General features: G+C 43.2%; 1 protein-coding gene across 3 annotated transcripts in view; it reads right to left on the reverse strand.

The window, feature by feature from the left end:
* Positions 1–24,540, reverse strand: part of LOC124554764 (cullin-5) — a 243,311-nt gene that overhangs the window by 217,828 nt on the left and 943 nt on the right. For all 3 annotated transcript variants that reach the window (XM_047128412.1, XM_047128411.1, XM_047128413.1), the window contains exons 2-3: positions 23,905–24,114; positions 18,390–18,572 (exon numbers count right to left, since the gene is read on the reverse strand). In XM_047128412.1, the coding sequence (XP_046984368.1) occupies positions 18,390–18,572; positions 23,905–24,114 (393 nt within the window). The remainder of the gene's footprint in view (positions 1–18,389; positions 18,573–23,904; positions 24,115–24,540) is intronic.

Genomic DNA, 24,540 nt, shown 5'->3' on the forward strand with positions numbered 1-24,540 from the left:
TGCGATGTGTCTGAATCCAATCCAGGATCATCATAATGCCATATAACTCAGCATCACAATTTGTAAATTGTTCTGGAAAGTGCTCTTTGAAACCTGTATAGGGGAAAAACAGCTGAACAACCAAGGGCATTCCCTTGCTTGGAGCCTTCTGTATAAATGATCAAAAAACTGGTAAATAAGGCATAAGAATGAAATCTAATAAGTTTTCTTGTACTGCATCAAGCTTAAAATTATTTTGGGCCACCAAAGAGACCAAGGCATTTGTTCCATTCTTGGCTCTGTATTCTGAGGTCCGATATACTCAGATCCCCGAAGCAGTCGGTAGACTTATCCCAAAGGGTTTGGTAGCTTGGGGTTAACTCCTGAATACCCATTCAAAGTTAGGGTAGACTGCTGCACTAAATGTCAATGACTAAGGTGATAGATTTTTAGGACCCAGATCTGCAGCAGTGGTTCAGCAGCCTCTGCACACAGACTCTGAACTGGACAGGTACGAATGCTGTCAAATTGGACAGTGTAGGCATCTTGAAATATAAGAAAAAGAAAAGAACTACAAGAAAAATAAACCACATTGCTGTAATTTAACTGTGATCTGACAAAAGCCTTATAAAACTGTCAGCTCCCAACTCCTGTTTGCTGATGCATTTCAGAATATTCAATAATTTTAAGCCCTCTGTTCACAGGCCGGTGTAGGAGCCTGGTGAATTTATAGTCAAATAGTAAACCCAAAAAGTGCACACTGTCCCACCATGGAATCTGTTGGGTAAAGACTGCGACAAACATGGTTAAAGTTGACCTAAGTAGTCTTTCTCGAGTGAGAACCTAAAACCAGTTTTATTGACCCATATTTCCAACCTCCATATGGTCAGCTGACATGGTCTTGTTGTCATCTTAAGATCATTCACAAACAAATAACATTTAACTGGGCTTCTCTCTGCAGAGGAGACACCACTGATAGTGACAGGGAACAGTGCGACAGTGAGTACACTCCCTCGAGGGGACCCTACTTTCCTGAACAAAGCAGTCAGACAGGGAATCATCCGTCTGACAGCAGAAGCACCCATCTTTGAGGAATGATTAAGTGCAAAGTGGCAGACGTCCATCTAATCCCCATTTGTGAAGTTGGCAAAGGAAGTTGTACCTCCAAGTGGTGGTGTACGCTTTTTGGAGATCAAAAAACACTGACTGAATGGTTTTGGTATAAGAAAGACACTACATTTGAAGAGCACAGGTGACCCTGAGATTTGAAGAGTCAGATGAGGCAGCAGTTGACCAAAGATTCGAGAGTCTTAAGGCCCCCATACACAGGCAGATGAGACCACTGACCCATCTGCCCTGACCCATTTACCTGTGTGTGGGCAATGGGCCTGCAGTTGGGTCGGTGGTCCAAGTCCGTCCGTTTGACCGCTGGACCTCTACCTGCTAGCCCCAACTGCTACCTGCTGACCCACAATCCATCGGTGTAGGCCGGTAAAGTCTGCCAAGTAGTATTCTGTGTCCACACATAGTGGGATGGGTTGGCAGACGAATTGGGCTTCGAACTGGTGCCTTTATCGTACAGCTGGTAAGCGCTACACTCTGGTAACTACTAGGGCTTGCACAATCCTTGTATGGTTCCATAAAAGAAGTACTATTGCTTCCTAACAAGTGGCGGGGTACAGTCCATCAAATCAGATCTGATCAAAACAAGATACAAACTTGTCTTTGGCTCCCGAGCCCAGATGGCAGAGCCTGGTACAACGAATCTGATTTAATTCTGGAGCAGTGTCTAGCTATAGACAGAGCTAATTGAAATTCCCACATGTAGAATGGAAGATTGTACACCACCTTATTACACAAGGAGAAGCAGAGACTCCGTATCTCCACAGTCCTACAAAATGTCAAACTTCGGAGTTTCTCCAGATGACACAGTGACAGTAAAAATGTGTTCAACTAAAACCTGAGCCATGTCTTTAAGCATGCCCACCAAGACTCTGCTTCTCAACAAGGCCATTATGGGTGATTTACTGCCCTTGCCTGCAATCCACCTTACCAAGTCGCAAAATTTTGAGGTAGAAGTGGGCAGACTACTGGAAATTGCAAATTCCTTCCCAGAGTCCCTCTGAACAATCGTATTTGTCTGCGCAGAGCTAAAGGCAAGGAGATTTTCTATAGCTGGATGGTGCTTGAATTACCACAAAGCTGCACGTCTGGCTCTGATTGCCGAGCAACATTCTTCATTCCATCAAAGTACCAGCCCGCTGTCTGAACTGGTTGCTAAACTTGGAATCGGCGGCAGCTTGTTGGATTATACAGGTGACATGGTCTCCCATTTCCTGGCCACATTCCTGTTGTTCAAAGATGGCCTACTGATTGTATTGTGACCAATTTGCCCTCTGCAACATACATCTTTGCCATATCCAGTCTACCCCCACCCAAGTCAACAGATTAATCAACCCAGAAAGTGGGCACTAGAATGCAAATTTGTGGCCACTTCTCACTGAACCGAGTTTCCATCAGCTGAGGAACAAAACCAAAGGTCAATGGCTGAAGATGACCCTATAGCTGCAGAACAGTGTGTAATCTGACCAGAGTTCAAAAGGTAGACATACTCTACATGGACGAGGTGCTCAGTAAATCCAGTGGATTGTGAGGTGGAAGATACAAAAAACACCCTGTGATCTTAACTGGTTTGAGAACTTCCACCGTAACTGCTTATATGACATTGGTAAGAGACAGGTGAGGAGTGGCATCTGTCATCAACAAAAGCGGCCACCCTACCCTTAGCCATGTCTCCATTAAGGTCGTCCTTCCAGTACAAGTAGTAGGCTCTTAACCCAGGTACGTTGGAGACTTTACATTATTTTCTTGTAAGCAGATGCAGAATGAAGGACCGAGCAATACCCTCCAGTGCCTTGTGAATATAAAAAAGAGAGACTTTCTCAAAGGTTCTCTCTGCTCTCTCAATTATGATGAATATGTTATGGCAGACTAGTGACCATTTACTCTAATTCTGAAACTATTTCTCTGGCAGGCAGACCAAACAAGCTCTCTTAGTCGGAGCGATGTAGGTCTACCTGGTGTTACAATCGTCCTGTCGGGAGTAGATGTGAATTGAAGTCGCACCATCGGGATCCTGTGAGATGCTAGGCAAAAAAATAACCCAGGCAGAGCCCTGCATGCCTGAGCAAACCTCATACAACTGGGGAGTGGCAGGTGTCCCAGAGATTGCCCACTAATGTCAGTTTTCCTTGACAGCTCTTCACTACATGAAGCTGAGGTTTTTGTTTATAAAGGTATTATCTTCTTCACTGTCCAGGCAGTGCAGCCTCTAAAAAACACAATGTTTCACTGCTGCACCAAACAAGCATCCCTGACGTATGCCCAGAGTTTACAGTAGAAGAGGTATGGGTGCTCTAGGAAATCTGGGTGCACCACGTCCATATGTAACCACTGCTGGCAGAGTTATGTGCAAAAAACACAGCCCTCCCTCTCCTAATCTGTGGTGCACTCTTCATCAGCCCTCCAGATGAGGCCTTCCGGCTCCAGTGGCCCTGCCAGTAACTATGCTACCACTGGCGTGGCCCTCAGCATCACTGAGGCATGCAGATCCTCCAGCCTGGCACTGAAGGTGGATTTGATAAGGTGGTGTCCCCAGTGAGGGAAGAGATGAATACAGTTAGTGTGGTCATATGAATATAGGTTGTGTTAGTTACTGGGAGATGAAGAGTCTTCACAGGGCAGATTAACATAGATAGCTGCATCAAAGCAGCTTCAGATGGAAGATAATAGATGGAAGAGAATAATGATGGTGATGATGATGATGATGATGATGATGATAACAACAACATAGCATTGAGAGTCACAAATACCGGTAGCTATATACAAGTAATTTCTAAATACCAGTAGCTATACACAAGTAATTTCTTTGTTTGGCAAAGAAATTCTGCGGCACTGAAAACAGTCACAAATGTGAAATTAGTACAAACATTTATCAAAGGGTGGACAATTACAGTTGTACATGAAGGACATTTGAGGAAATGTATTAGACTGATTTATATAAGAATATGGAAGAAAATCTATACTAGCTTTCAGAATGAATTTTCACAGTGCAGTCAAGCAAGTGTCGATTTGGAACTTCACGGCAGATTAAACTCAGGACTCTAAACTGGAACCTTTGCCTTTTGTGGGCAAATGCTCTACTGGCTAAGCTATTCAGACACGACTCATGACCTGGTTTTCTTCCAGTCCTACCTCTCTCCAATCTTCCATACTCGGCAGCAGTTTTACCTTACAGAACTAACATTTCCAGAAGAATGGCTACTGCAGAGAAATTGATTCACAACGTACTAGGGGGATTGTTTCCTACACAAATCTTCACACTGCAGCATTCACTAGAAATTAATTATAGAACTCTTGCAAAACTTGCACAACCTCAGCTGGAAGACTGTAATTAAATGTGAGTCCAGTGTCATAACCATGTCTTCACCTCAGTCATTTTTTTCTGTCCCATACTAATACTACTGGAAACTGGTAAATAGCACAATTAGTCACTTTTTGCATTTTTGTCATAACTATCAAGTTATGTTGTATTTTCTTGCCAATGGCCAAATGGATGTTCTGTTTTAGGACTTACTACACTATGTTCGTCTCAACTGTTGAGGGTGGGCCTGTTACTCAGTTTAGCAGCCGAAGTCCACCTACACAATTTCAGTGGGTCTCTGAAGTTTCTGAGTTGGGATATCAGATCTTTCCCCCTGAAACTGGTGTGTATGGCCAGAAGCAGCCAGGATTCTGTTTCAGGCGGAGGACTGGTGGTGTGTTTGATGTCCTGACACTTAAGCATGCTGGATGGTGTGTGGAATTTAAAATGTTAGCATTGAGTTGGGTCACAGTGGTGTTGGTGTTGTTGGCTGCATCTATTGGTATTCCTGCTGGTTGTCTTGGGCACAGGTTGTATCTGTGTGGTTGCAGAAATGGTAATGGAGTGCATTCTGGTTCATGTATACCAGTGGTGGTGGTACTGATGAGATTAATAGGTGTGAAAAAAGTTGGTTTGTACGATGATGTTCCAAACCCTTCGACAAGTCGACCCAGGTGATGAGCTGTTCATTGGTGTCTACCATGTGCCTTTCACTCTATAGATAGTTGTCCACAAAGCTGTTCCTGGCACGTAGCACCCCAAATGCTGGGCCCTAGGTTCCTGGAGTTGCAGGGCTAGGAGATGAAGGAGCATTTGCAGGTGTGGCCCATGGAGAAGCTATGCTAGGCTGTGGTCCTGGATGGGTGTTGTCCTGTAAGATGGGTAGAATGTCAGACAGCAAAACTGCTGTTTGATATCCAAAATTCTTTGGAAGCAGTTCCTGTGAATTGGGGCCCCATTGCCAGTTTGGGGATGCCATCCATTGTTAAAATCTGGAGATATGGATGCCTTGCCTACCACATACAGATATTTGGAATAGGCATTCACCACCCATAACCACACAGAGCCTAAAGCTGGGCAAACAGATGTAGCTCCAAGGTTATCAGAGATTGGGGGAGGGGGGGGGGGGGGCAGAGGACAAATTATTGGATTGGATTGATGGGGTTAAAGGGACCAAACTACAAGGTCATCAGTCCCTCCATCTTACAAATGGCAAGCAGGGAAGAGTCCTCAGAGAAGGACACAGAAGACAAATCCTGACGAACCAGACTGTACGTGAGAATTAATAAAACCAAGAGAGACAAGCAAGTAGCACTGAAACAGGGGTAAGAGGGTGAAATGGGTGAGTTGCTCTGTACAGAAAGCAGCCAGAGGCCCCAGGGCATGTTAAGTGATGGGGGACACACTCTCTGCATCCGAGGAGGATTTCCTCACCCCTCCATTGCCGCAAGACAGCTAGCAACAGGGACACGGAAAGGAAACCTCAGGAAAGAGAACGACAATGATAGGCCAGTAAACAAACAACATATAAAAAAGAATTTAAAAGGTGGGAAGGGCAGGAGCCACACCAGGTTACCGAGCTAGAGTAGGCAATGGGGCAACCCTCCAGTCTCCCAAGTGGCTAACGAGGCCAATGTCCCCCACCTCAGAGAGGAGTAGAAACAACCACGAGTAAAACTTAAGACCAGATCAGCCACTTTGGCATTGCCCACTAGCACCAGAAACAGTGTATCAGCAAGTTTAAGGTACTGCCACATAGTCATGGTCACCTTCATTGTTCGCAGTCTGTTTGAAGAAATCAGGGCACACCATTCTGTGTTCCAAACCTCCAACAATTTATTGTGTACTGCCAACTGAAGGTCCTGTTTCAGTATCTCCACCTCCACAGTCGGTATCCTGGCAGTCAACCTGGCCAACCAGTCAGCATGTTCATTCCCTGGGATCCGAAAAATGACCTGGGTCCATGCTAAGATGATGAACTGTCCTGCTTGGAGGTCATTAAGGAGATCCTGGATAGTCAAAAGCAATGGTTGACAAGGGTAGCACTGGTTGATAGCCTGAAGACTACTCAGGGAGTCACTGCCAATTAAGAACATCTTGCCTGTGCAAGAATGAACACGGCTGGGGGCGTGGTGGTGGTGGTGGTGACGACAATTTTTGGGTGAGGGGCACTCAATGTCATGGTCATCAGCAACCTGATGAAAAGTCAACATGTCAACCTCATGGTTGGGGCAACAGCTGTCCCCACATGTGGAGCAGTTTAAGATGGATTAAAGTCTGTCTTCCTTCCCAACCAATTTAGAGATGAGGCCTGACAGTTCACAAAATGTCACCACTCTTTTAACAGTTGAATCAGTAATGGCAAGGATAGTGAGCCGATCTCGACAGACTGAAGGCTGCCCTGATATCAGTATATAAGACACATGTTGGCAAAATATGCTGAACTGCAAGTGGCACACCACAAACCTCACAGTGTGGTGGATTCTCCCACTGGAGGAGGAAGCCAAGTGTTATAGTCCAATGTGCAGCCTGTTAAGTAGAACCTCCTTTCAGCGGTGAAGCTGACAGGAAGTCTGCCATGCCTGCGTGGTCAATTTGAACGACTGCAGTTTATTTCCTGTCACCTTCACAGATTTAGTCTCCCACTGATGTATGATGTGTCTGCAACAAAATGAGATGATAGTGTGCCACAGGATGGGACCCTCATTGACAACACCATCCTTACATCTTTCCTTGGCCACTTTGTCGGCCATGTAATTTCCCCCTCTATCCCGATGAGGCCTGGTACCCAGAAAAAGATCACCTCCTTGCCACAGTGCTGGTGCCACTGTAAGGAGTCATGGAGGAGCTGAATCAACTGGTCTACAGGATACATTTGGTAAAGAGCTTGTAGTACACTAAGTAAGTCACAACAGATAAGAAACCTCGTACAGTGAGGTCTGTGAATCCTCTCCAGTGCCATCATAATGCCATCTAACTCTGCATCATAATTTACAAACTGTTCTGGAAGACACTTTGCAAACGCTATCAGGGAAAACAGCGGAACAACCAAGGACATTCTATTGCTGGCACCCATCAGTAAAAACAATGGTAAAACTGAGGCATGTACTTGGCATGGAAGAAAACAAAGTTGTAAAAACGTAACCTGGAATAAAAGTATTCTCGTACCGTCTCAAGCTTAAAATAAATTTGAGCCTCTGAAGACACCAAGGCGGCAATGTGTTTTATCCCTGGTTGTGTATTTGGTTGGTTGGTTGGGGTTGAAGGGAACAAACAGCAAGATCATTAGTCCCTTGTTTCAAATGTGGTCCATTCTGATAGTGTGACATCTCAGAAAACTCAGAACGATAAAAGGAAAAAGGTTAAAAAATGTAAAAGGGCAGTCATGTTGTCAATGGTAAAAACAAAATGAGGTAAGTCAGCAAGAGAGAGAACACAACGCTATGATAGAGGCAGGAAATATCCAAATTCTGAAGCAGCAGAGGCAAGACCACCTGCGACTTAAAAGGTGCAACCGCTAGAATGTAGAAGTGCATATGGGAAGAGGAGACTAACCAATCCTAAAAAATGATAAAAACAGAGTAAAAGGGGAGAAAAGAGGATCTCTGTCAGGGAGTGGAGTCGGGAATCTCCAAACACGGCTTACAGTGGGAGATACCCCAACACTCACCGCCCTACCCCAACACCAGAGAGAGATTAAAAACCTTAAAACTGAGAATAAAAACCACTTTCCCGGAGGAAACCGAGAACCAGGTCGACCATCCGGGAATCGTCAGCCAACATCAAAGGTAAAGTGCGGGGGAGCCTGTACTTAGCACGCAGAGCCAAAAGAAGGGGGCATTCAACCAAAATGTGGGCTACTGACTGGAAGGCTCCACAACCACAAAGTGGGGGTGGCTCATCACGCAAAAGAAAACCATGGGTCAGCCTGGTATGGCCAATGCGGAGACGACACAGTGTGGTCGAGTCCTTTCGAGAGAGGTAAAAGGAAGAACGCCACGGAGCTGGTGTCGCCTTAATCGCACGAAGTTTATTAGACAGGAAAGTAGCCTCCCAAGAGTTGGCCCATGATTGTGCGAAGTGAGATTTGATGTGAAGCCGTAAATCTGCTGCAGGAGGGGTTACAGAAAACGAGGGGGGACAGTGACTGCTCCCCCAGCAAAACGATCAGCAAGCTCATTACCCGGGATACCCACATGGCCAGGGATGGTGCGAAAAACACCGGTCAATAGCCAGAAGGCCACTCATTGAGTCCGTATATAACAAAACATGGTTGTGTTGGGACTGTTTAATAAAGGTAAGGGCCTGGGAAATGGCCGTCAATTCAGCAGTAAACACCCCACATGTAGGTGGCAGCAGATGATTTTCCGTTCCAATAGAGGACGTGAAGGCATCTCCCACATGATCAGCAGATTTAGAGCCATCAGTGTAAAAAACAACAGCATCCCGAAACTCCCATAAAATTCGGCAGAAAAAGGAACGGAACACCATCGGGGGGATGGAATCTTTCGGACCTCACGAGGAAGGAAAGACAAAGAAGGAAGCTGAAAATCATGGCAAAGAGATGCAAGGCAGAGCCCAACCGGTAAACCTGCCCGAGGGCGGGAATCAGGTGGGCGATGCCCATGGTCTTGGAACAGGAGAGAATAGGGAGGATGAGTGGGAGAGCAACGGACAGTGAGTGCATAAGACACCAGAAGCTGGGACCACCGAACAGAAAGGGGGGGATCCCAACTTCAACCAGGAGACTATCAACAGAGCTAGCAGGGAAAGCACCAGTGGCCAAACGGATACCACGATGGTGGACTGGATCCAGCACGTGCAGTGTGGAAGGAGCAGCTGAACCATAACCTTCACAACCATAGTCCAAGCGAGACAGAACTAGAGCATGATAAAGACGGACAAGGAGGGAGCGGTCCGCACCCGAAGTGGAGTGGAAGCGAAGGACACTGAGTTTACGGAAACATCCTACCTTCAGAAGTCTGATGTGGGGCAGCCAAGTGAGCTTGTTGTCGAAACTGTGGGACCACAGGCAATCGTTGTGCATCTAGATAGAGCTCTGGATCAGGGTGGATCATAGTACAGTGACAGAAGTGGACCACCTGCGATTTTAAAGGAGAGAAATGAAACCCGTGTGAGAGGGTCCATGCAGAGGCACACCGTATAGCTCCCTGGAGCTGCCGTTCTGCAGAGGCCATCGAAGAGGAACTAACCCAAATGCAGAAATCATCCACATACAGGGCAGGGGCGACCACAGGATGGACAGAGGCCACAAGTCCATCGATAGCAATGAGGAAAAGAAGTACACTCAAGACAGAAGCCTGTGGGATGCCCTTCTCCTGGGTCCATGGAGAACTAAAAACAGTACCAACCCGAACCCTGAATGACCGATGGAACAGGAACTGGCAGATAAAAATTGGGAGTGGGCCCTGAAGACCCCACTGATTAAGTGTAAGTAAGATGTGATGGCGCCAGGCCGTGTCATAGGCCTTGCGTAGATCAAAAAATACTGCAACCAAATGGCGGTGCTGGGCAAAAGCCTGCCAAACTGCAGATTCCAAGTGAAGTAAATGATCGATCAGAGACTGTCCCTCTCGGAAGCCCCACTGGTAAGGGGGCAATAGATCCCGAGATTCGAGGACCCAATTGAGCCGACGGGCTACCACCCATTCAAGTAACTTGCAAACAACATTTGTCAGACTAATTGGCCGATAGCTGTCAACAAATAGGGGGTTCTTACCAGGCTTAAGGACAGGAACCACGATGCTATCCCTCCACTGAGAAGGGAAGTCACCCTGGAGCCAGATACGGTTAAACACCCGGAGAAGATGTTGCCGTTGTGAAGCACTGAGATGTTGAAGCAGTTGGTTATGAATGGAGTCTGAGCCAGGGGCTGTATGATGAGAAGAATAAAGTGCAGAAAGAAATTCCCATTCAGTAAAAGGTTCGTTGTAAGATTCTGACTGACAAGGGGTAAAACATAAGGTGGAAACTTTGGCCCACTGTTTCCGGCGAAGGAAAGTGGCCGGATAGGAGGCTGATACTGATGCTGATGCCATTGCAAAATGGGTCGCAAGATGTTCCACAAGAATCAACGGGTCTGTACAAACGCCATCTGGGAGGTGGAGGCCTGGGACGGTGGACTGCCGATGGCAACCTTCGAGAGAGCGAAGTGTAGCCCATACCCGTGACATAGGGACAGTAGAACCGAGGGAAGAAACAAATCGTTCCCAACATATCCGTTTGCTCTGTTTGATTAAATAACGGGCTTTAGCGCGAAGGCGTTTATAAAGGTAAGAAGGCTGGCAACGGACGGGTGCCTCTTAAGATGTTGCAAAGCTCGACGGCGATCACGGGTGGCAATGGCAATGGCCGTACTCCACCACGGGACTCGCCGGCGACAAAATGGTCCAGATGAGTGCTGTACAGCAAGGCTAGCAGCGCGAACAATCGCGTCAGACACGTCACGTAGGACGTCATCAATACAACCCGACAAACAGGGAGAAAACATGACCTGTGCAGAGTATAGAGGCCAATCGGCGTGTTGGAAAGACCAACAAGGTAACCTGTCCATCGGGGAGTGGGAAGGGAGAGAGAGAATCAACGGGAAATGGTCACTATCACAAAGGTCATCGTGTGTCGACCAGTGTAATGAAGGGAGGAGAGAGGGAGAAGAAAAAAAAGATCAATGGCAGAAAAGGTACCATGACCGGCACTGCAATGAGTAGAGGAGCCATCATTAAGAAGGCACAAGTCGTGGTCTGTAATAAACTGATCTAAGAAAACTTTCACAGTGGAAGTGGACCAATTAATGAAAGTCAAATTCCTTCCAGCAATCCCCCTCCCGTTCTTTTATGACTTGCCTCGCATATGCTCTCATAGAGCTGAAGGCATGAAGGTTTTCTGTAGTTGAATGGCGTCTGAAGTTCCGTAGAGCTGTTGTCTGGCTCAGATTGCGAATCGACAGTCATCGTTCCACCAAGGTACAGGTCGTCGTCTGAGGTGGTTGCTACATGGGGATGGACTCTGCGGCAGCCCATCGGATCTCGCAAGTGAAAAGGTGCACCGTCTCCAGTGCACAATCCTTTTGTGCCAAAATAGCCTGTTGACTATACCAATTTTCCCTCTGAATCATCCATCTTAGTGGTCTCCTATCAACCACCGTCCGAGTCAGCAGACGGATCCACACTGGGAAGTGGTCACAAGAATGCAAATCTGTAGTCACTTCCCACTGAACCAGGTCTGCAATAGCTGGGGAGCAAAAACGAAGGTCAATGGCTGAAGAAGATACCGTTGCTGTGGAAAAGTATGTCATCTTAACCAAGTTCAAAAGGCAGATATTCTCAGAATGGACGAGCTGGTCGATAATTCGACCCCTGGAGCAAGAGACAGCCGAGCCCCACAGCACATTGTGTGCAAGAGACTGTATTAGCTAAACAGCCATTCACCTCATCAGCACATAGTGCACTTTGAGGCTGCGTGTACCTTCCTTGCAGTCCAGGCAGTGAAGCCAAGGCCCCCATTCCCCGTAACACACAACATTCCACTGCCGCATCACACAGTGGTTGCTGAAGCATTTCTGAAGGTTACGGTAACAGAGGCCTGATGCTGCTTATGAGTTCTCTACTCAGGTACCGGGGGGTCGCCAACCCCCTACCCAGGAAACGAATGCCGAGTCTTTGGGGGGCTGAGAGCTCTAGTGAATACTCTGCATCCATTGAGCAGGGAGTGTATTTCACTATACCTTGCCTGTATGTAGGCAAAATCAGTTCATCTGTCGACCACAGAGGCACTGGCGTACACCACCTCAGAACCCAGAAATGCATGAAGGTGGGGAAAAACTGTGGGGTCAAGCAAGTCCTTCGGTCAAAAAGATAGGTCAGGGTCAGGACAGATCCAAGGATGGGTTACACGCCATGCAGCCACTCTCTGACAAGAAGTGACAGTGGGGGAAGTTGGTGTTCAGAGCACACACACTGTACCTGAACTGCAATTGTGAATCCAGTCTTGTGCTGCTGTTGAGTCAGGTGGACCTCCATACCAGGAAAAAGGACATGGTAGTTTGAATGTTCAGGGTAGCAGCAAATGTATATCACACTGTTGAACAGCAATTGTTGGAGCCCGATCTGTAGTGGAGGCACCCCAGCCTCAAGGTAAGCTGTTCACAGGCCTGGTCTGAAAAGCACCTGTCAGAAGTCAGACCCCACAATGGTGTATCGCGTACAGCATTCGTAAGGCTGAAAGCTGTGCTGAGCCATATGCCACACACCCATAAAAAAGAAAGGGCAAAATAAGAAGTTTGTAGTGCCGCAGAAGTGTAGAGCAGTCTGTGCACCAGGTGGACTTCGTTTAACATGGCAAAGCCACATCAAGCAGGCATCGAAGATCAGTCCCAGGAAGTGGTAAGACTCCATCACATAGAGCATCTGGTCATTGAGGAAGATGGTTGTTTGGTTGGAGGTGCGTAAAATGCAACAAGTTTATCAGTCCCTCCATCTAAGAGAGGTGCATCTAGAGGTAGAGACGTAAACAGAGATTGTTTTCTTATCTAGTCAGGAGATTCTTAACTAGAAAAGCGAGAAGGCTAAAAATGTACTGGAAATCTTTTGTATCATCAATAATAAAAGCAAGAGGAGAGAAACAGCAAAGTCAGCAGGTGGGTGTCCCCGGGGCTTTGCATGTCACAGAAATAGTCCCACGTACATCTGTTCCACTGCCCATCCATTACAATCAAGAATAACCATTATTCAATAGTGTATGACACCTAGAATAGAAAATTACGTGTGGCAGAAAGGATGCAAACCAAATCTAAAAGTGATTAAAACAAAGTAAAAGAGGAATGAAACAGTAGCCTGGTCAAGGAGGTAGGGTCGGGGAACCCCCAGATCTAGCATACAGTGGGAGATGTCCCATCCCCAACCACCCTGCCCCTGCTCGAGAGCAAGATTAATATCTTCTAAGTAAGAATAAAAACCACTGTCACAGAGAAAACTGAGAAGCAGTTCAACCCTCCATGAATCATATGCCCTGCCTAATGTAAAACTGTGTGTCAAAATCTTATGCTTGAAAATTGTTTAAATGCGAAAATTGCGATGATAAAATAAAATTCTAACAGCTGAAAGCAAGATGACAAGTTCTAAAAATTATCGGCGGCAATGAGTCCAGAAGTCCGTACTTAGCATGGAGAGCCAAAAGTAGGGGGCAGTCCACCAAGATATGAGCTACTGTCTGCAAGACCCCACAACCACAAGATGGGGGTTGCTCATCAACCCCCCCCCCCCCCCATACACACACACACACACACACACACACACACACACACACACAATAGGGTGGCTACCATGTTGGGTTTTGGGTCCAGAGAGGAAGGGTGCACAGATAGAAAAGCACTAAAGCTGGGATGTACACCACACCGGGCAGCCTTCTGCACACAATCGGCACTTCTGTAAAATTTGGAGAAGGAATGAGTGGTCAAACCCAGCAATGGGGACCATGCAGTGCAGGATGAAAAGTTGTATAAAGTGCCAGAAGTGGAAAGTGGGGAGGGAGGGGGAGAGAGAGGGGGAGAGAGAGAGAGAGAGAGAGAGAGAGAGAGCGCACATCCAAAATCATAAACCAAACCTAGCACAAACTCACAAAATAGATGTGAGGTGCTTGGGGTGGAGAGGACAAAAGATTTTGGTGTCTCCCGTAATCCATCGAGGACAGTGGGACTGCAGCTGGACAAGAAGTAGTTGAATAATGATAACTGAAATCAACAGCTGTATTGTAATCCAACATCACTTATTCAAACACACTACCAGTTTCAATGACAGAGAGTTGTTTTCAAGCCCCTGTATACAGAAACATACATAACACGGCAGTAAAGTAAGAGTACAGACAACAAAAATCACAGTTTGTGACTAGAAAGGGGATAAGTCACATCATAAAATTGCATCATAAATATATACTACCATTATCTATACAAAACAAAATTCAGCAACTAATTTAGAATGCTTAATTTTTTCTTTTCTCTGTTTTATATATTTTTTACTTTATTGTTTTTTAATCCACTAATCACATATTCCAATGACATAATGTACCTGAAGGACTCACACATACAACAAATTGCACCAGCAAAGGAATTGGAAGTCGCATGTATCCCTAATCATAAAACCTACGAGTATGGGATGGACCAATAACAAACAAATTAAACAAAGCAACAACACAATACCACATGGCTGGAGTAAGCAAACGCAAAAAAAACCTAATGAACAAACGTTCATTGGACCAGTAAACCCACCAAAATAATGATATATACTCTAATTAGCTCTAATACACAAACAATGTAAAACACAGTCTAAAACCTCATATACAATTAGTGCTGAAGTCACGAAACATGACGCACACATGCAGTGACCTGTTATTTTTGGATGCTTCTGGGTTTGTGGTAGTATTGTGAGTGTCACAAAGTGCAAAGTTGTGGGTAGTTCCTCGAGCCAGGTGGTGTCACTTTACCTTCTGAATGTACTTTTGTGTTATTGCTTTGGTTGATTATGTGGATGTCACTTATTACTTTGTATGTGCTCAAATGTTTCATTAGTCTGTGGTTTAAACATGTGCATATGTTTCCTCTGAATTGCCGTTCCCAGTGTGAATGTGTATTCAGTTTTCTAAAGTTTTTATGTTTTTAAGGTTTATGTGGTGCTTGTCTAAAACTGCTCATTTTGGTGGCTGACACATGTTGTGGTTATTTCCAAGTGGCTACTGAGGTCATTTGTAGTTTATGGTTACTGGGTGTGTCACTACCAAGTTTCCCGGTGTGTAGTATAGGAATGGTTGTTTGAAACACTCGGTCTCTATATTTAACGACCACTTCCTATTTTTAAGGTGTGCAAGTATGTCACTTGTTTGCTCTTTTACTACTTTGTGCGTGCTTGTGTGGTGTTCAGTTGCGACTTTGTTGCAGTTGATGTTATGCTATATAATGGTCGACTTCAACTGCAACTTTTATTTTTGTTTTAAATGTATGGTTGAATCTGATTCATTGGTAACTGGGAGTGGGTTCAGTCTTGATTTTCTCTGGTCGAAGTGCCTTTTGGGTGCACAATTTGGTTTTTCACTGGTGTTCTGCTATCATAGTGTAATTTAGGTGTGCAAAATTTGAATTGTGCATTTTGTCTAATATTACTTCATGCAGACTGCAAGTGGGTATGGGAGGGATGGCACCACATTTTTCTTGGTTTGCAAGGCCATATAAGGATGTGCTCAGTGTTTGTCACATTTGTGTTAAGTTATTATCTGGGTTCCCTTTCTTACAGAATCTCCGGAGTTCACTTTCTTGCTCTTTTATGTTAATACACACATGTTCTTGGCTGTATTCTGCTGGATTTCCATGTGGACGTTTCTAAGTTCATGGTCCTGTATGTGCTTGTTATACATATGCAGTTTTTAGTTTTACTCTTGACTACTATGTTACTTTATAGGATATTTTTACATATAAATACAGCATTTGCCACATGAGCTCTTCTTCAGCAACTGTTTGTCGACACGTCTCACGTACGTTACTTTTAACCCTGTGGGTACATATTGATGGTGTAAGTTACTAATGTTGGCAATGCTGTTTGACCTCCAGTAAATTTCCTGGAATCAGTAAAAATATTGGTGACTTGTTTCATTGCTACTTTGGAGGGTCTTTTACTCACATAAGTTACATATTTGCTACACTAGTGTGGTCGTGGACCTTAAGGATATAACTGGATTGCTGTATAGCAATATCAATGGAGCATGTGTTTATAGTTTTTTGTGAGTCGAATGCTAATTGTAAACTAGATCTGTGTTTTACATTGCTTATGTATTAGAGCTCATTAAAGTATATATTATTATTGCGGTTGGTTTACATTATCCAACAAAAATTTGTCCATTAGTTTTTGTTGCATTTGTTTACTCCAGCCATTTGGTATTATGTTTTGGTTTGTTTCTTTCTTTTATTCTTGGTATATCCCATATTTATTGGTGTTACAGTTAGGAATATATGCAACTTCAATTGCTTTGCTGGTCTAATTCATTGTGCACATGGGTCCCTTTAGGTAAATTACATCACTGGATTTTTTAAATTATATTAAAAATAAAAAAATAAAAAACAGAAAAGAAAATAATTAAGCAATATAAGTTAGCTTCAGAATTTTGTTCTGTATGGATAATGATTGCGTATTTTTAATTACATAATTTTATGATGTTATTTATCCCCATTTTAGTCACAAACTGTGATTTTTGTTGTCTGTACTCAATACTTTATAATACTGCTATTTATGTTTCCATATACAGGGACCTGAAGATGACACTTTTGTGTGTTGAAATTGGTAGTGGGTTTTGAATAAACAACGCTGGATTACAATATAGTTGTCTGGTTGAATTATCATTCTTCAAGGATTATGGTGATGGTGGCTGACGTCGGGCACTATAATCCAATTAAAATTAGTTGATAGTTGACACTCCATGCATTGTATCTGGTTTCCTCCAAACAGTGTGCTCAACATCATGCCCAAACCATCCCCCATTGCCAAACTGCCTCGACAATTACTTCACTTCAAATTTTTTGTCCCGCTTTCTTTCTTGCCCTCCAAATTCTCTCTCTCTCTCTCTCTCTCTCTCTCTCACTCACTCACTCACTCACTCACACACACACACACACACACTCACACACACACACACACACACACACACACACACACACACGATGATGCTACCAAAACACACACTTTTCATATGCGGCACTAACCAAACACTACTGAATCCTGCACGAGGTACAATTCACTGTGATTTGTACACCTGTTATAATAACTGAGATTGCTTGCTTTAGATAAACTTCACACAACACTGCACGAAGCCAAATTTTTGAAGGCTGTCAATCATTGAGACTATAACACCAGAGTCAAAAATACAAAAGCCTTTTGCAGTGTAATGGCACAGCGTAGTGGTTAGCACATAAACATGATGTGTAGAAGGTTGAAGGTTTGAATATTGTAAAATGCAGTGAATTTCTATTATTTTTCTAAATCTAATCAAAAGAGTTAAATTATCATTTTTATTCAATTAATTGGCTTAGATGTAACCTTTTTTATTTATAATACTTTGCCATATCATTTTCATAATTGTATTGACTTTTTATCTGCTCTTATTTTTCATTCTTTCTTTAATTTGGAATCAGCTTGTGTTGCTATAATTTGCTCATCAGTTAGAAATGCAGCATCTCGTGTAGCAAGTACGCAGATAGTGTCAGGTTACCAATTACAGCGAGAAATTACAGGTTGTTTTTACCCCTAAACCGAAATTTTGCTGGAGAAGATGACTGCAAACAAATATATTATGAAATTTTTCTGCTTCAAGTTTGCTTGTACAGACTAGCATTAAATGACACGACTAAGTGACTGTAATTTTAGTTCTGCCGTAGACTGGTTATCATCGTTTTCTCTGATAAATTGCACATTTAATGTAGATTGTGTAGTTACTGCCATTTGAGCCAAGAGAACATATTTGTAAGATGTAGGCAGTCGTTATTGGCTGCTGTCTAGCCCCACTTATTTTTCATTTTTAATTTCCCCCTTCATACACTACTGTTAAATTAGCTATTACGTGGTCAGTTGTTATCTGCACTCATTATTTACACAGCTGATAATTTTTTTACCAGTCCGAGCTTTAGCTGTGTGAGGGTGGCATATTTACTTAATATTTCTGTGTTAGTAATAACTTCATTTTTTTACTGTTTTTAACTTTTATTTTCACAAAAAAAGCATTAGGATGCAAACTGATGACTGCACGTAAGCTTACACTTGATCATCAAAATTTCACCAGTCAAAGATGAACCTACTTCACGGTGAAGTAATCTAAGATGAACGTTCATATAATGCAAATTTTTGAATCGCCTTGATCTGAAGTAATTTTATGTGTTAATCAGGTCAAACTGCTTTGTTCAACTGCGCAAATGCAACAGAATATGAATTATTACCTTCCTCACAATACTCTCGTCTGCTGTTGACTTTTTTTGGCCTGATGAACTTGCCTTTCCAGCTAAAGCAGTCTCAAGTTGTCTGAAGGGAGTTGGTAAATAATTGCATTGTGTGAAAAACTTCCTCCACTCAGCAATATATGCTTTCAACAGGGCCTGATCCTCCTGGTGTGCCAGTACTCTCTGGAAAAGAATTAAATACATTTAGAATAGGACAGTTTTACAGCCTAAACAACACGACAAACTCAACTTAAATATTAAACAATGGAAAATCCAGAATGGAATGTAACAATATTATGAGAAGGAAAGTTGCTACTCACCACATAGTGGAGATGCCGAGTCTCAAATAGGCACAACAAAAAGACTCTCACAATTATAGCTTTCAGCCATTAAGGCTATCTTCAACAATACAACCCCCCCCCCCCCAACACACACACACACACACACACACACACACACACACACACACACACACACACACACACACACACACACACAGGCCAAAAGCTATAATTGTAAGGCTTTTTGTTGTGCCTATCTGCGATGCAGTATCACTGCTGTATAGTGAGTATCAACTTTCCTTCTCATAATATTGTCAACTTAAATATTAATGCACACAATCGATGGCTCGACTTCGGGAAACTGATGATTGTTGATACACTGGAAACATTTATTCTTCTTTGTTTTGATTACTGCTTTCGATCTGGTGTGCAGATCGTCCTCAGATCAAAAACTAGTGCAGTCTATCCAAAAGAGTGAGTACGCAACACTGAAAGCATTGAAACTTCCTCGCAGATTAAAACTGTGTGCTTGACTGAGACTCGAACTTGGGACCTTTACCTTTCACGGGCAAGTGCTCTACCGACTGAGCTACCCAAGCACGACTCACGCCCTGTCCTCACAGCTTTACTTCTGCCAGTACCTCGTCTCCTACCTTCCAAACTTAACAGAAGCTCTCCTGCAAACCTTGCAGAACTAGCACTCCTGAAAGAAAGGATATTGCGGAGACATGGCTTAGCCACAGCCTGGGTGCTGTTTCCAGAATGAGCCATGTCTCCGCAATATCCTTTCTTTCAGGAGTGATAGTTCTGCAAGGTTTGCAGGAGAGCTTCTGTTAAGTTTGGAAGGTAGGAGACGAGGTACTGGCAGAAGTAAAGCTGTTAGGACAGGGCATGAGTCGTGCTTGGGTAGCTCAGTCGGTAGAGCACTTGCCTGTGAAAGGCAAAGGTCCCAAGTTCGAGTCTCGGTCCGGCACACAGCTTTAATCTGCCAGGAAGTGTCATATCAGCACACACTCCGCTGCAGAGTGAAAATCTCATACTGAATGCATTCTTTTATCTCCTCACCCTTCTGGAAAAACTGCACTTTGCAGCACTAGTTTTAGAGCTGAAGATGATTTGTGTACCAGATGAAAACCAATAATCATTGTTAATGTAGAGTAATGAAATTTTGGGAATACATTTGTCTAGGTAACATTGCAAGATCACAGGTTAATAATGTAAGCATGGAATAAGGCACTGCTAATGTGAAGTGCTGGTACATTAATAACTGGTGTACCCAACAGACAGTTAAATGTAAACAACACACATTGTGTTATACAAGTGCCAGATATCAGTTTGTGGTAGGGAGTTCCAGCACTTGGTCGGTCAACACATGGATGGTTAATACTGTTTACGGACGAGGTTGGAGTTGTCATCTGATGATGTCCCATGTGTGCTCAACTGGAGACAGATCTGGTGATTGAGCAGGTGGAGATAACATGTCGACACACTGTAAAGCGTGCTGGGTTACAACAGCAGCATGTGGGTGAGTGTTACGCTGTTTAAAAGCACCCCCTGGAATGTTGTTCACGACGGCAAGATAACAGCTCGAATCACCAGATTGACACGCAATTTTGTAGTCGAGCTGCATGGGATAACTACAAGAGTGCTCGGTCTCTCACAAAAAATTGCACCCCATACCATAACTCCAAGTACAGGTCCAGTACACTTAGCACGAGGACAGGTTGGTTGGAGGACTTCAACTGGCCTCTTCTTAACCAACGCACGGCCATCACTGGCACCCAGGCAGAACTAGCTTTTATCAGAAATCCTTCCCCTCGAATGAGCTGTCACCTAACACGACTGAAGTCGCAAATGTACGCTACAGGGAGCCTGGCTCCGAGTTGTCCTTGAAGTAACTGATTTGTAACAGTTCATTGTGTCACTGCGGTGCCAACTGCTGGTCAAATTACTGCTGAAGATGCAGTACCATGCACCAGAGCCATATGTCTAACACAATGGTCTTCCCCTCTCGTGACTGTAAAAAGCCAGGTCGTCTTGTGACTGTACATTCTCCTGACCACTGTTGCCAGTGGTCATGTACAGTTGCTACATTCCTGCCGCATTTTTCTGCAATATCGCAGAAGGAACATCCAGCTTCTCGTAGCCCTATTACATGACCTTGTTCAAAATCAGTGAAGTGTTGATAATGGCATACTTGTCATGTTAAAGACATTCTTGACTAACATCAATAATACACTACATCCAATCTCAAAGGTGACTAACACTCATGACCGTTACAGTGTGTATTTAAAGCAAACCTGATTTGCATCCTCATAGTGGCACTACTGGCACCACTCTTATGCAAGTGGCATGAAATTTTAATAGACATCACCTTTCATATACAGAAACATAACATGCCTACCAACTTTTGTTTATGTAGCAGAATTCCTTCTTGCTGCCCCCCCCCCCCCCCCCCGGTCACCATATACCCACATCACAATTTTTGCCTAATAAACAAAGAATATTTTTTCGTCCAATAAATAGAGAATTCTAGTTTCACACCTGTTATGTTTTACAAGATGTAATAAAGAAAAAACAACGCAGAAGTCTCACCCTTTTGGTACCCAACTGAAACTTTGTTGCAAAGTGCTGCACAGTTTTTAAAATAATGCTTAAGGATGTAGTCTGTCTTTTATTCACTGTATGGATGGTCCTGCTTGATAAAAAAAAAACGTGTATATTGCTAACTACAAACCTCCTAAGCCAGCAGATGGACTACAAGGTCAGTGTTTAGAATGTCATTCTTCATTAAAACAGCTCTACGTGAAGTTCATGAATTAGTAACACATGTGGCCCCGATGGCTGACTTTTGGGCTGGAAATATTTTTTGTGCTTGAAATAAGATGACATAAAACAGTGCATGAAATCAAAGAACAAAAGTGTGAAAAGTAAACTCTTTTCATTGTATTGCTGATGCCATTGTAAGCAATTGTCTAATTATAAATGTAGCTACATTCAGCTTCTGCAGGAGGTGGTGAATAAGTGCCTCCAACAAAACTCTACCATCTTGCTTCAGTCCCAAAAATTTTGGGTCTTCCAAGTTACTACAATATTTGTGCTACCATAATTGTACGTATATTTTGTTCCTTGTACAGTGCTGGGAAAGATGAAAACATTAGCTGCTAAATATTTTATTACTGAGAATGAGAACTATTTACTCTATTCTATTATTACTTTATTTCTTTTTTTACTATATGTGACTGAACTGGAAGCATAAAAGGTTCAACTTCACATACATAATGTGAAGTCTCTGTTTCAAAATTTGCTGGTTGCAAACAAATATGGTTTTTTTACTCTCCATAATAAGAACTGTGTCTTGCAATCTTGTTATGTAGCAATTTATCACAAACTCAAGTTATCCTGTTAGTTGTAGTGGCTGGGTGGGGGTGGGGAGGGAAGGGGGAGGGATAGTTGCATTGTGGAAGCAGACATATATTCCCTGGTGAACTGAAGAATCATCCCTGAAATTTAAGTGCAAATCTATCAATGAACTGCACTTTGAAAATAGGTAACTAATGAACTGTACATAATTATTATGAACAAATTTCAGAATACAGGTCACAATTCCAAGTTCAAATACAAAAAACTTCCTTGAGGCAGTAAAGCTTCCATAAAATCATCACAAGTTTAGAAAGCATTCCTCATGCAAAACTATGCTTGCCATTTCTCGCACGATATGCTCTGAAACACAGACGAAGAACAATGAGGAGATTACTTACTTCCAGATAGTGGCACACTGCACTATGTTAATGAAGGTCTGTGCATAAGGAACATGTTGCCAGATGTGCAGGTAGCTTGAAGACTTTTTAAGTAATAGAACCATGTACGTTGTCCTGGATGACTTATGGCCATCACACACAAAGGTAGTGTCACAAGTGCCCCAGGGAAGTGTGCCCGGACTGCTGTTTTTTTCAATATACATAAATGATATGACGGACAGGGTAAGCAGCAATCTCTGGCTGTTTGCTGATGATGCTGTCAGGGACAGGGAAGTGTTTCCATGTGACTAGGAGGATGAAAAACAGAATTCCTATTTTGTGTAATGAATGGTAGCTTGCACTAAATGGAAAAAAATTAAATTATTCCGGATGAGTAGGAAAACCAACCATGTAACATTCGAGTACAGTACTGGCAGTGGCCCACTTGACACAGCCATACCCATTAAATATTGAAAAGTGATATGAAATGGAACAAGCATGCAAAGTCCGTATTAGACAGGTGAATGGTCAACTTCAGTTTATTAGGAGAATTTTGGGGATGTGTGGTTCACCTGTAAAGGATATTGCATGTAGGATGGTAGTGCAATCTATTCTTGAGTACTGCTCAAGTGTTTGGGATCCACACGACGTCAGATTAAAGGAAGACATCAAAGCAATACAAATGCAGTCTGCTGGATTTTTTTTACCAGTAGCTTTGAACAACATGCAAGTATTATGGAGATGCTTTGGGAACTCAAATGGGAACCCCTGGAGAGAAGGCGATGTTCTTTTCAAGGAACACTATTGAGGAAATTTAGAGACTGGCATTTGATGCTGACTGCAGAACAAATCTGTTGCCTCCAACGTACATAGCGCATAAGGGCAGTGAAGATATGATATGGGCTCATACAGAGGCATATAGAAGTCATTTCTCTCACCCTATTTGAGAGTGTAACAGGAAAGGAAATGACTAGTAGCAGTAAAGGGTGCCCTCCGCTATGCACCGTAAAGTGGTTTGCAGAATAGTAAGATGATATGCTGTGCTTCAAGCTATTTCCATGGACTAAATACCACAGCAAATGAACTCCAGAAAAGAAGTGTACAACTACAAATAGGAATACAAAAATCTATATTTTGGTGCAGATGCTGACCTTGGGTCAACCAGAAGAGAGGGCAGATCATTGAAATGTTATACCATCAATCACTAGGTCAGAGTTCAAAAATGTGAGAGAGATGCTGGTTTTTTTGTTCAATCAATTTATAGATGGTCACTTCTGTATCTGTTGATCAAGTGCTACTAGGAGGCAAATCACACAGCAACTTCAACAAGAGCAGACAGTATTGTAGTATGGAAGTTTTAAACATTTAAAGCAGTTCTTCATTAACAAATACCACTTTCCCTACCTATTGAAAGTGGAATATTTCACAAGCATTCTCAAAGCTACAGCTTAATACCAATAATAACAATATTACAATAATTTTGGTTTATCTTACCTGTTGCGCCTGTTTGATGAAATCCATAATGTCATCCTTAAGTGCATCCTTAACCTTAGGTGGCCCTTTTTCATCCCACAAGCACACCAAATGAACAGAATAGAATAGATCTTGCCACTCATTTTGTGTAACAGGTTCCTGTTGAAGGAGTTTAAGAATAATTGGCCTCATAGATGGCCATTTATCCTCAAACATCAACTGATTTCTGTCCTGAAATGACGAATCATGATTAACATCCTATCCTTTGAGGTACTTTACCTTTGCAATATGATAAATATATGTAATTTGAATGATGTGCTGCTGGTGAAAGAAAGAAATCATGACTACTTAAGAAGTTTGTGCATGACACACTATGCACATGTCCTGCTATATCCACAGTATACTTCTGTGAGAAAAGGATACAGGATTGGAATGTAATGTGCTGTCAACAACGATGTCATTAAAGGCAAAGTCGGCATGGGAACATAAGGCGAAGGATAGTGGCTGTGTCCTTTTCAGAGAAATTATACCAACATTTGCCTTAATTTTGGAAAAACACAGAAAACTTTAATCTGGATGGCTGGAAGGGGACGTCAACATTATACTTCTGCCACAGATACAGCTGGGAGTGTTTTAATATTTTAGGTTGCAGCAACA

Source organism: Schistocerca americana, chromosome X, assembly GCF_021461395.2.
Source record: "Schistocerca americana isolate TAMUIC-IGC-003095 chromosome X, iqSchAmer2.1, whole genome shotgun sequence".
Lineage (NCBI taxonomy): Eukaryota > Metazoa > Arthropoda > Insecta > Orthoptera > Acrididae > Schistocerca > Schistocerca americana.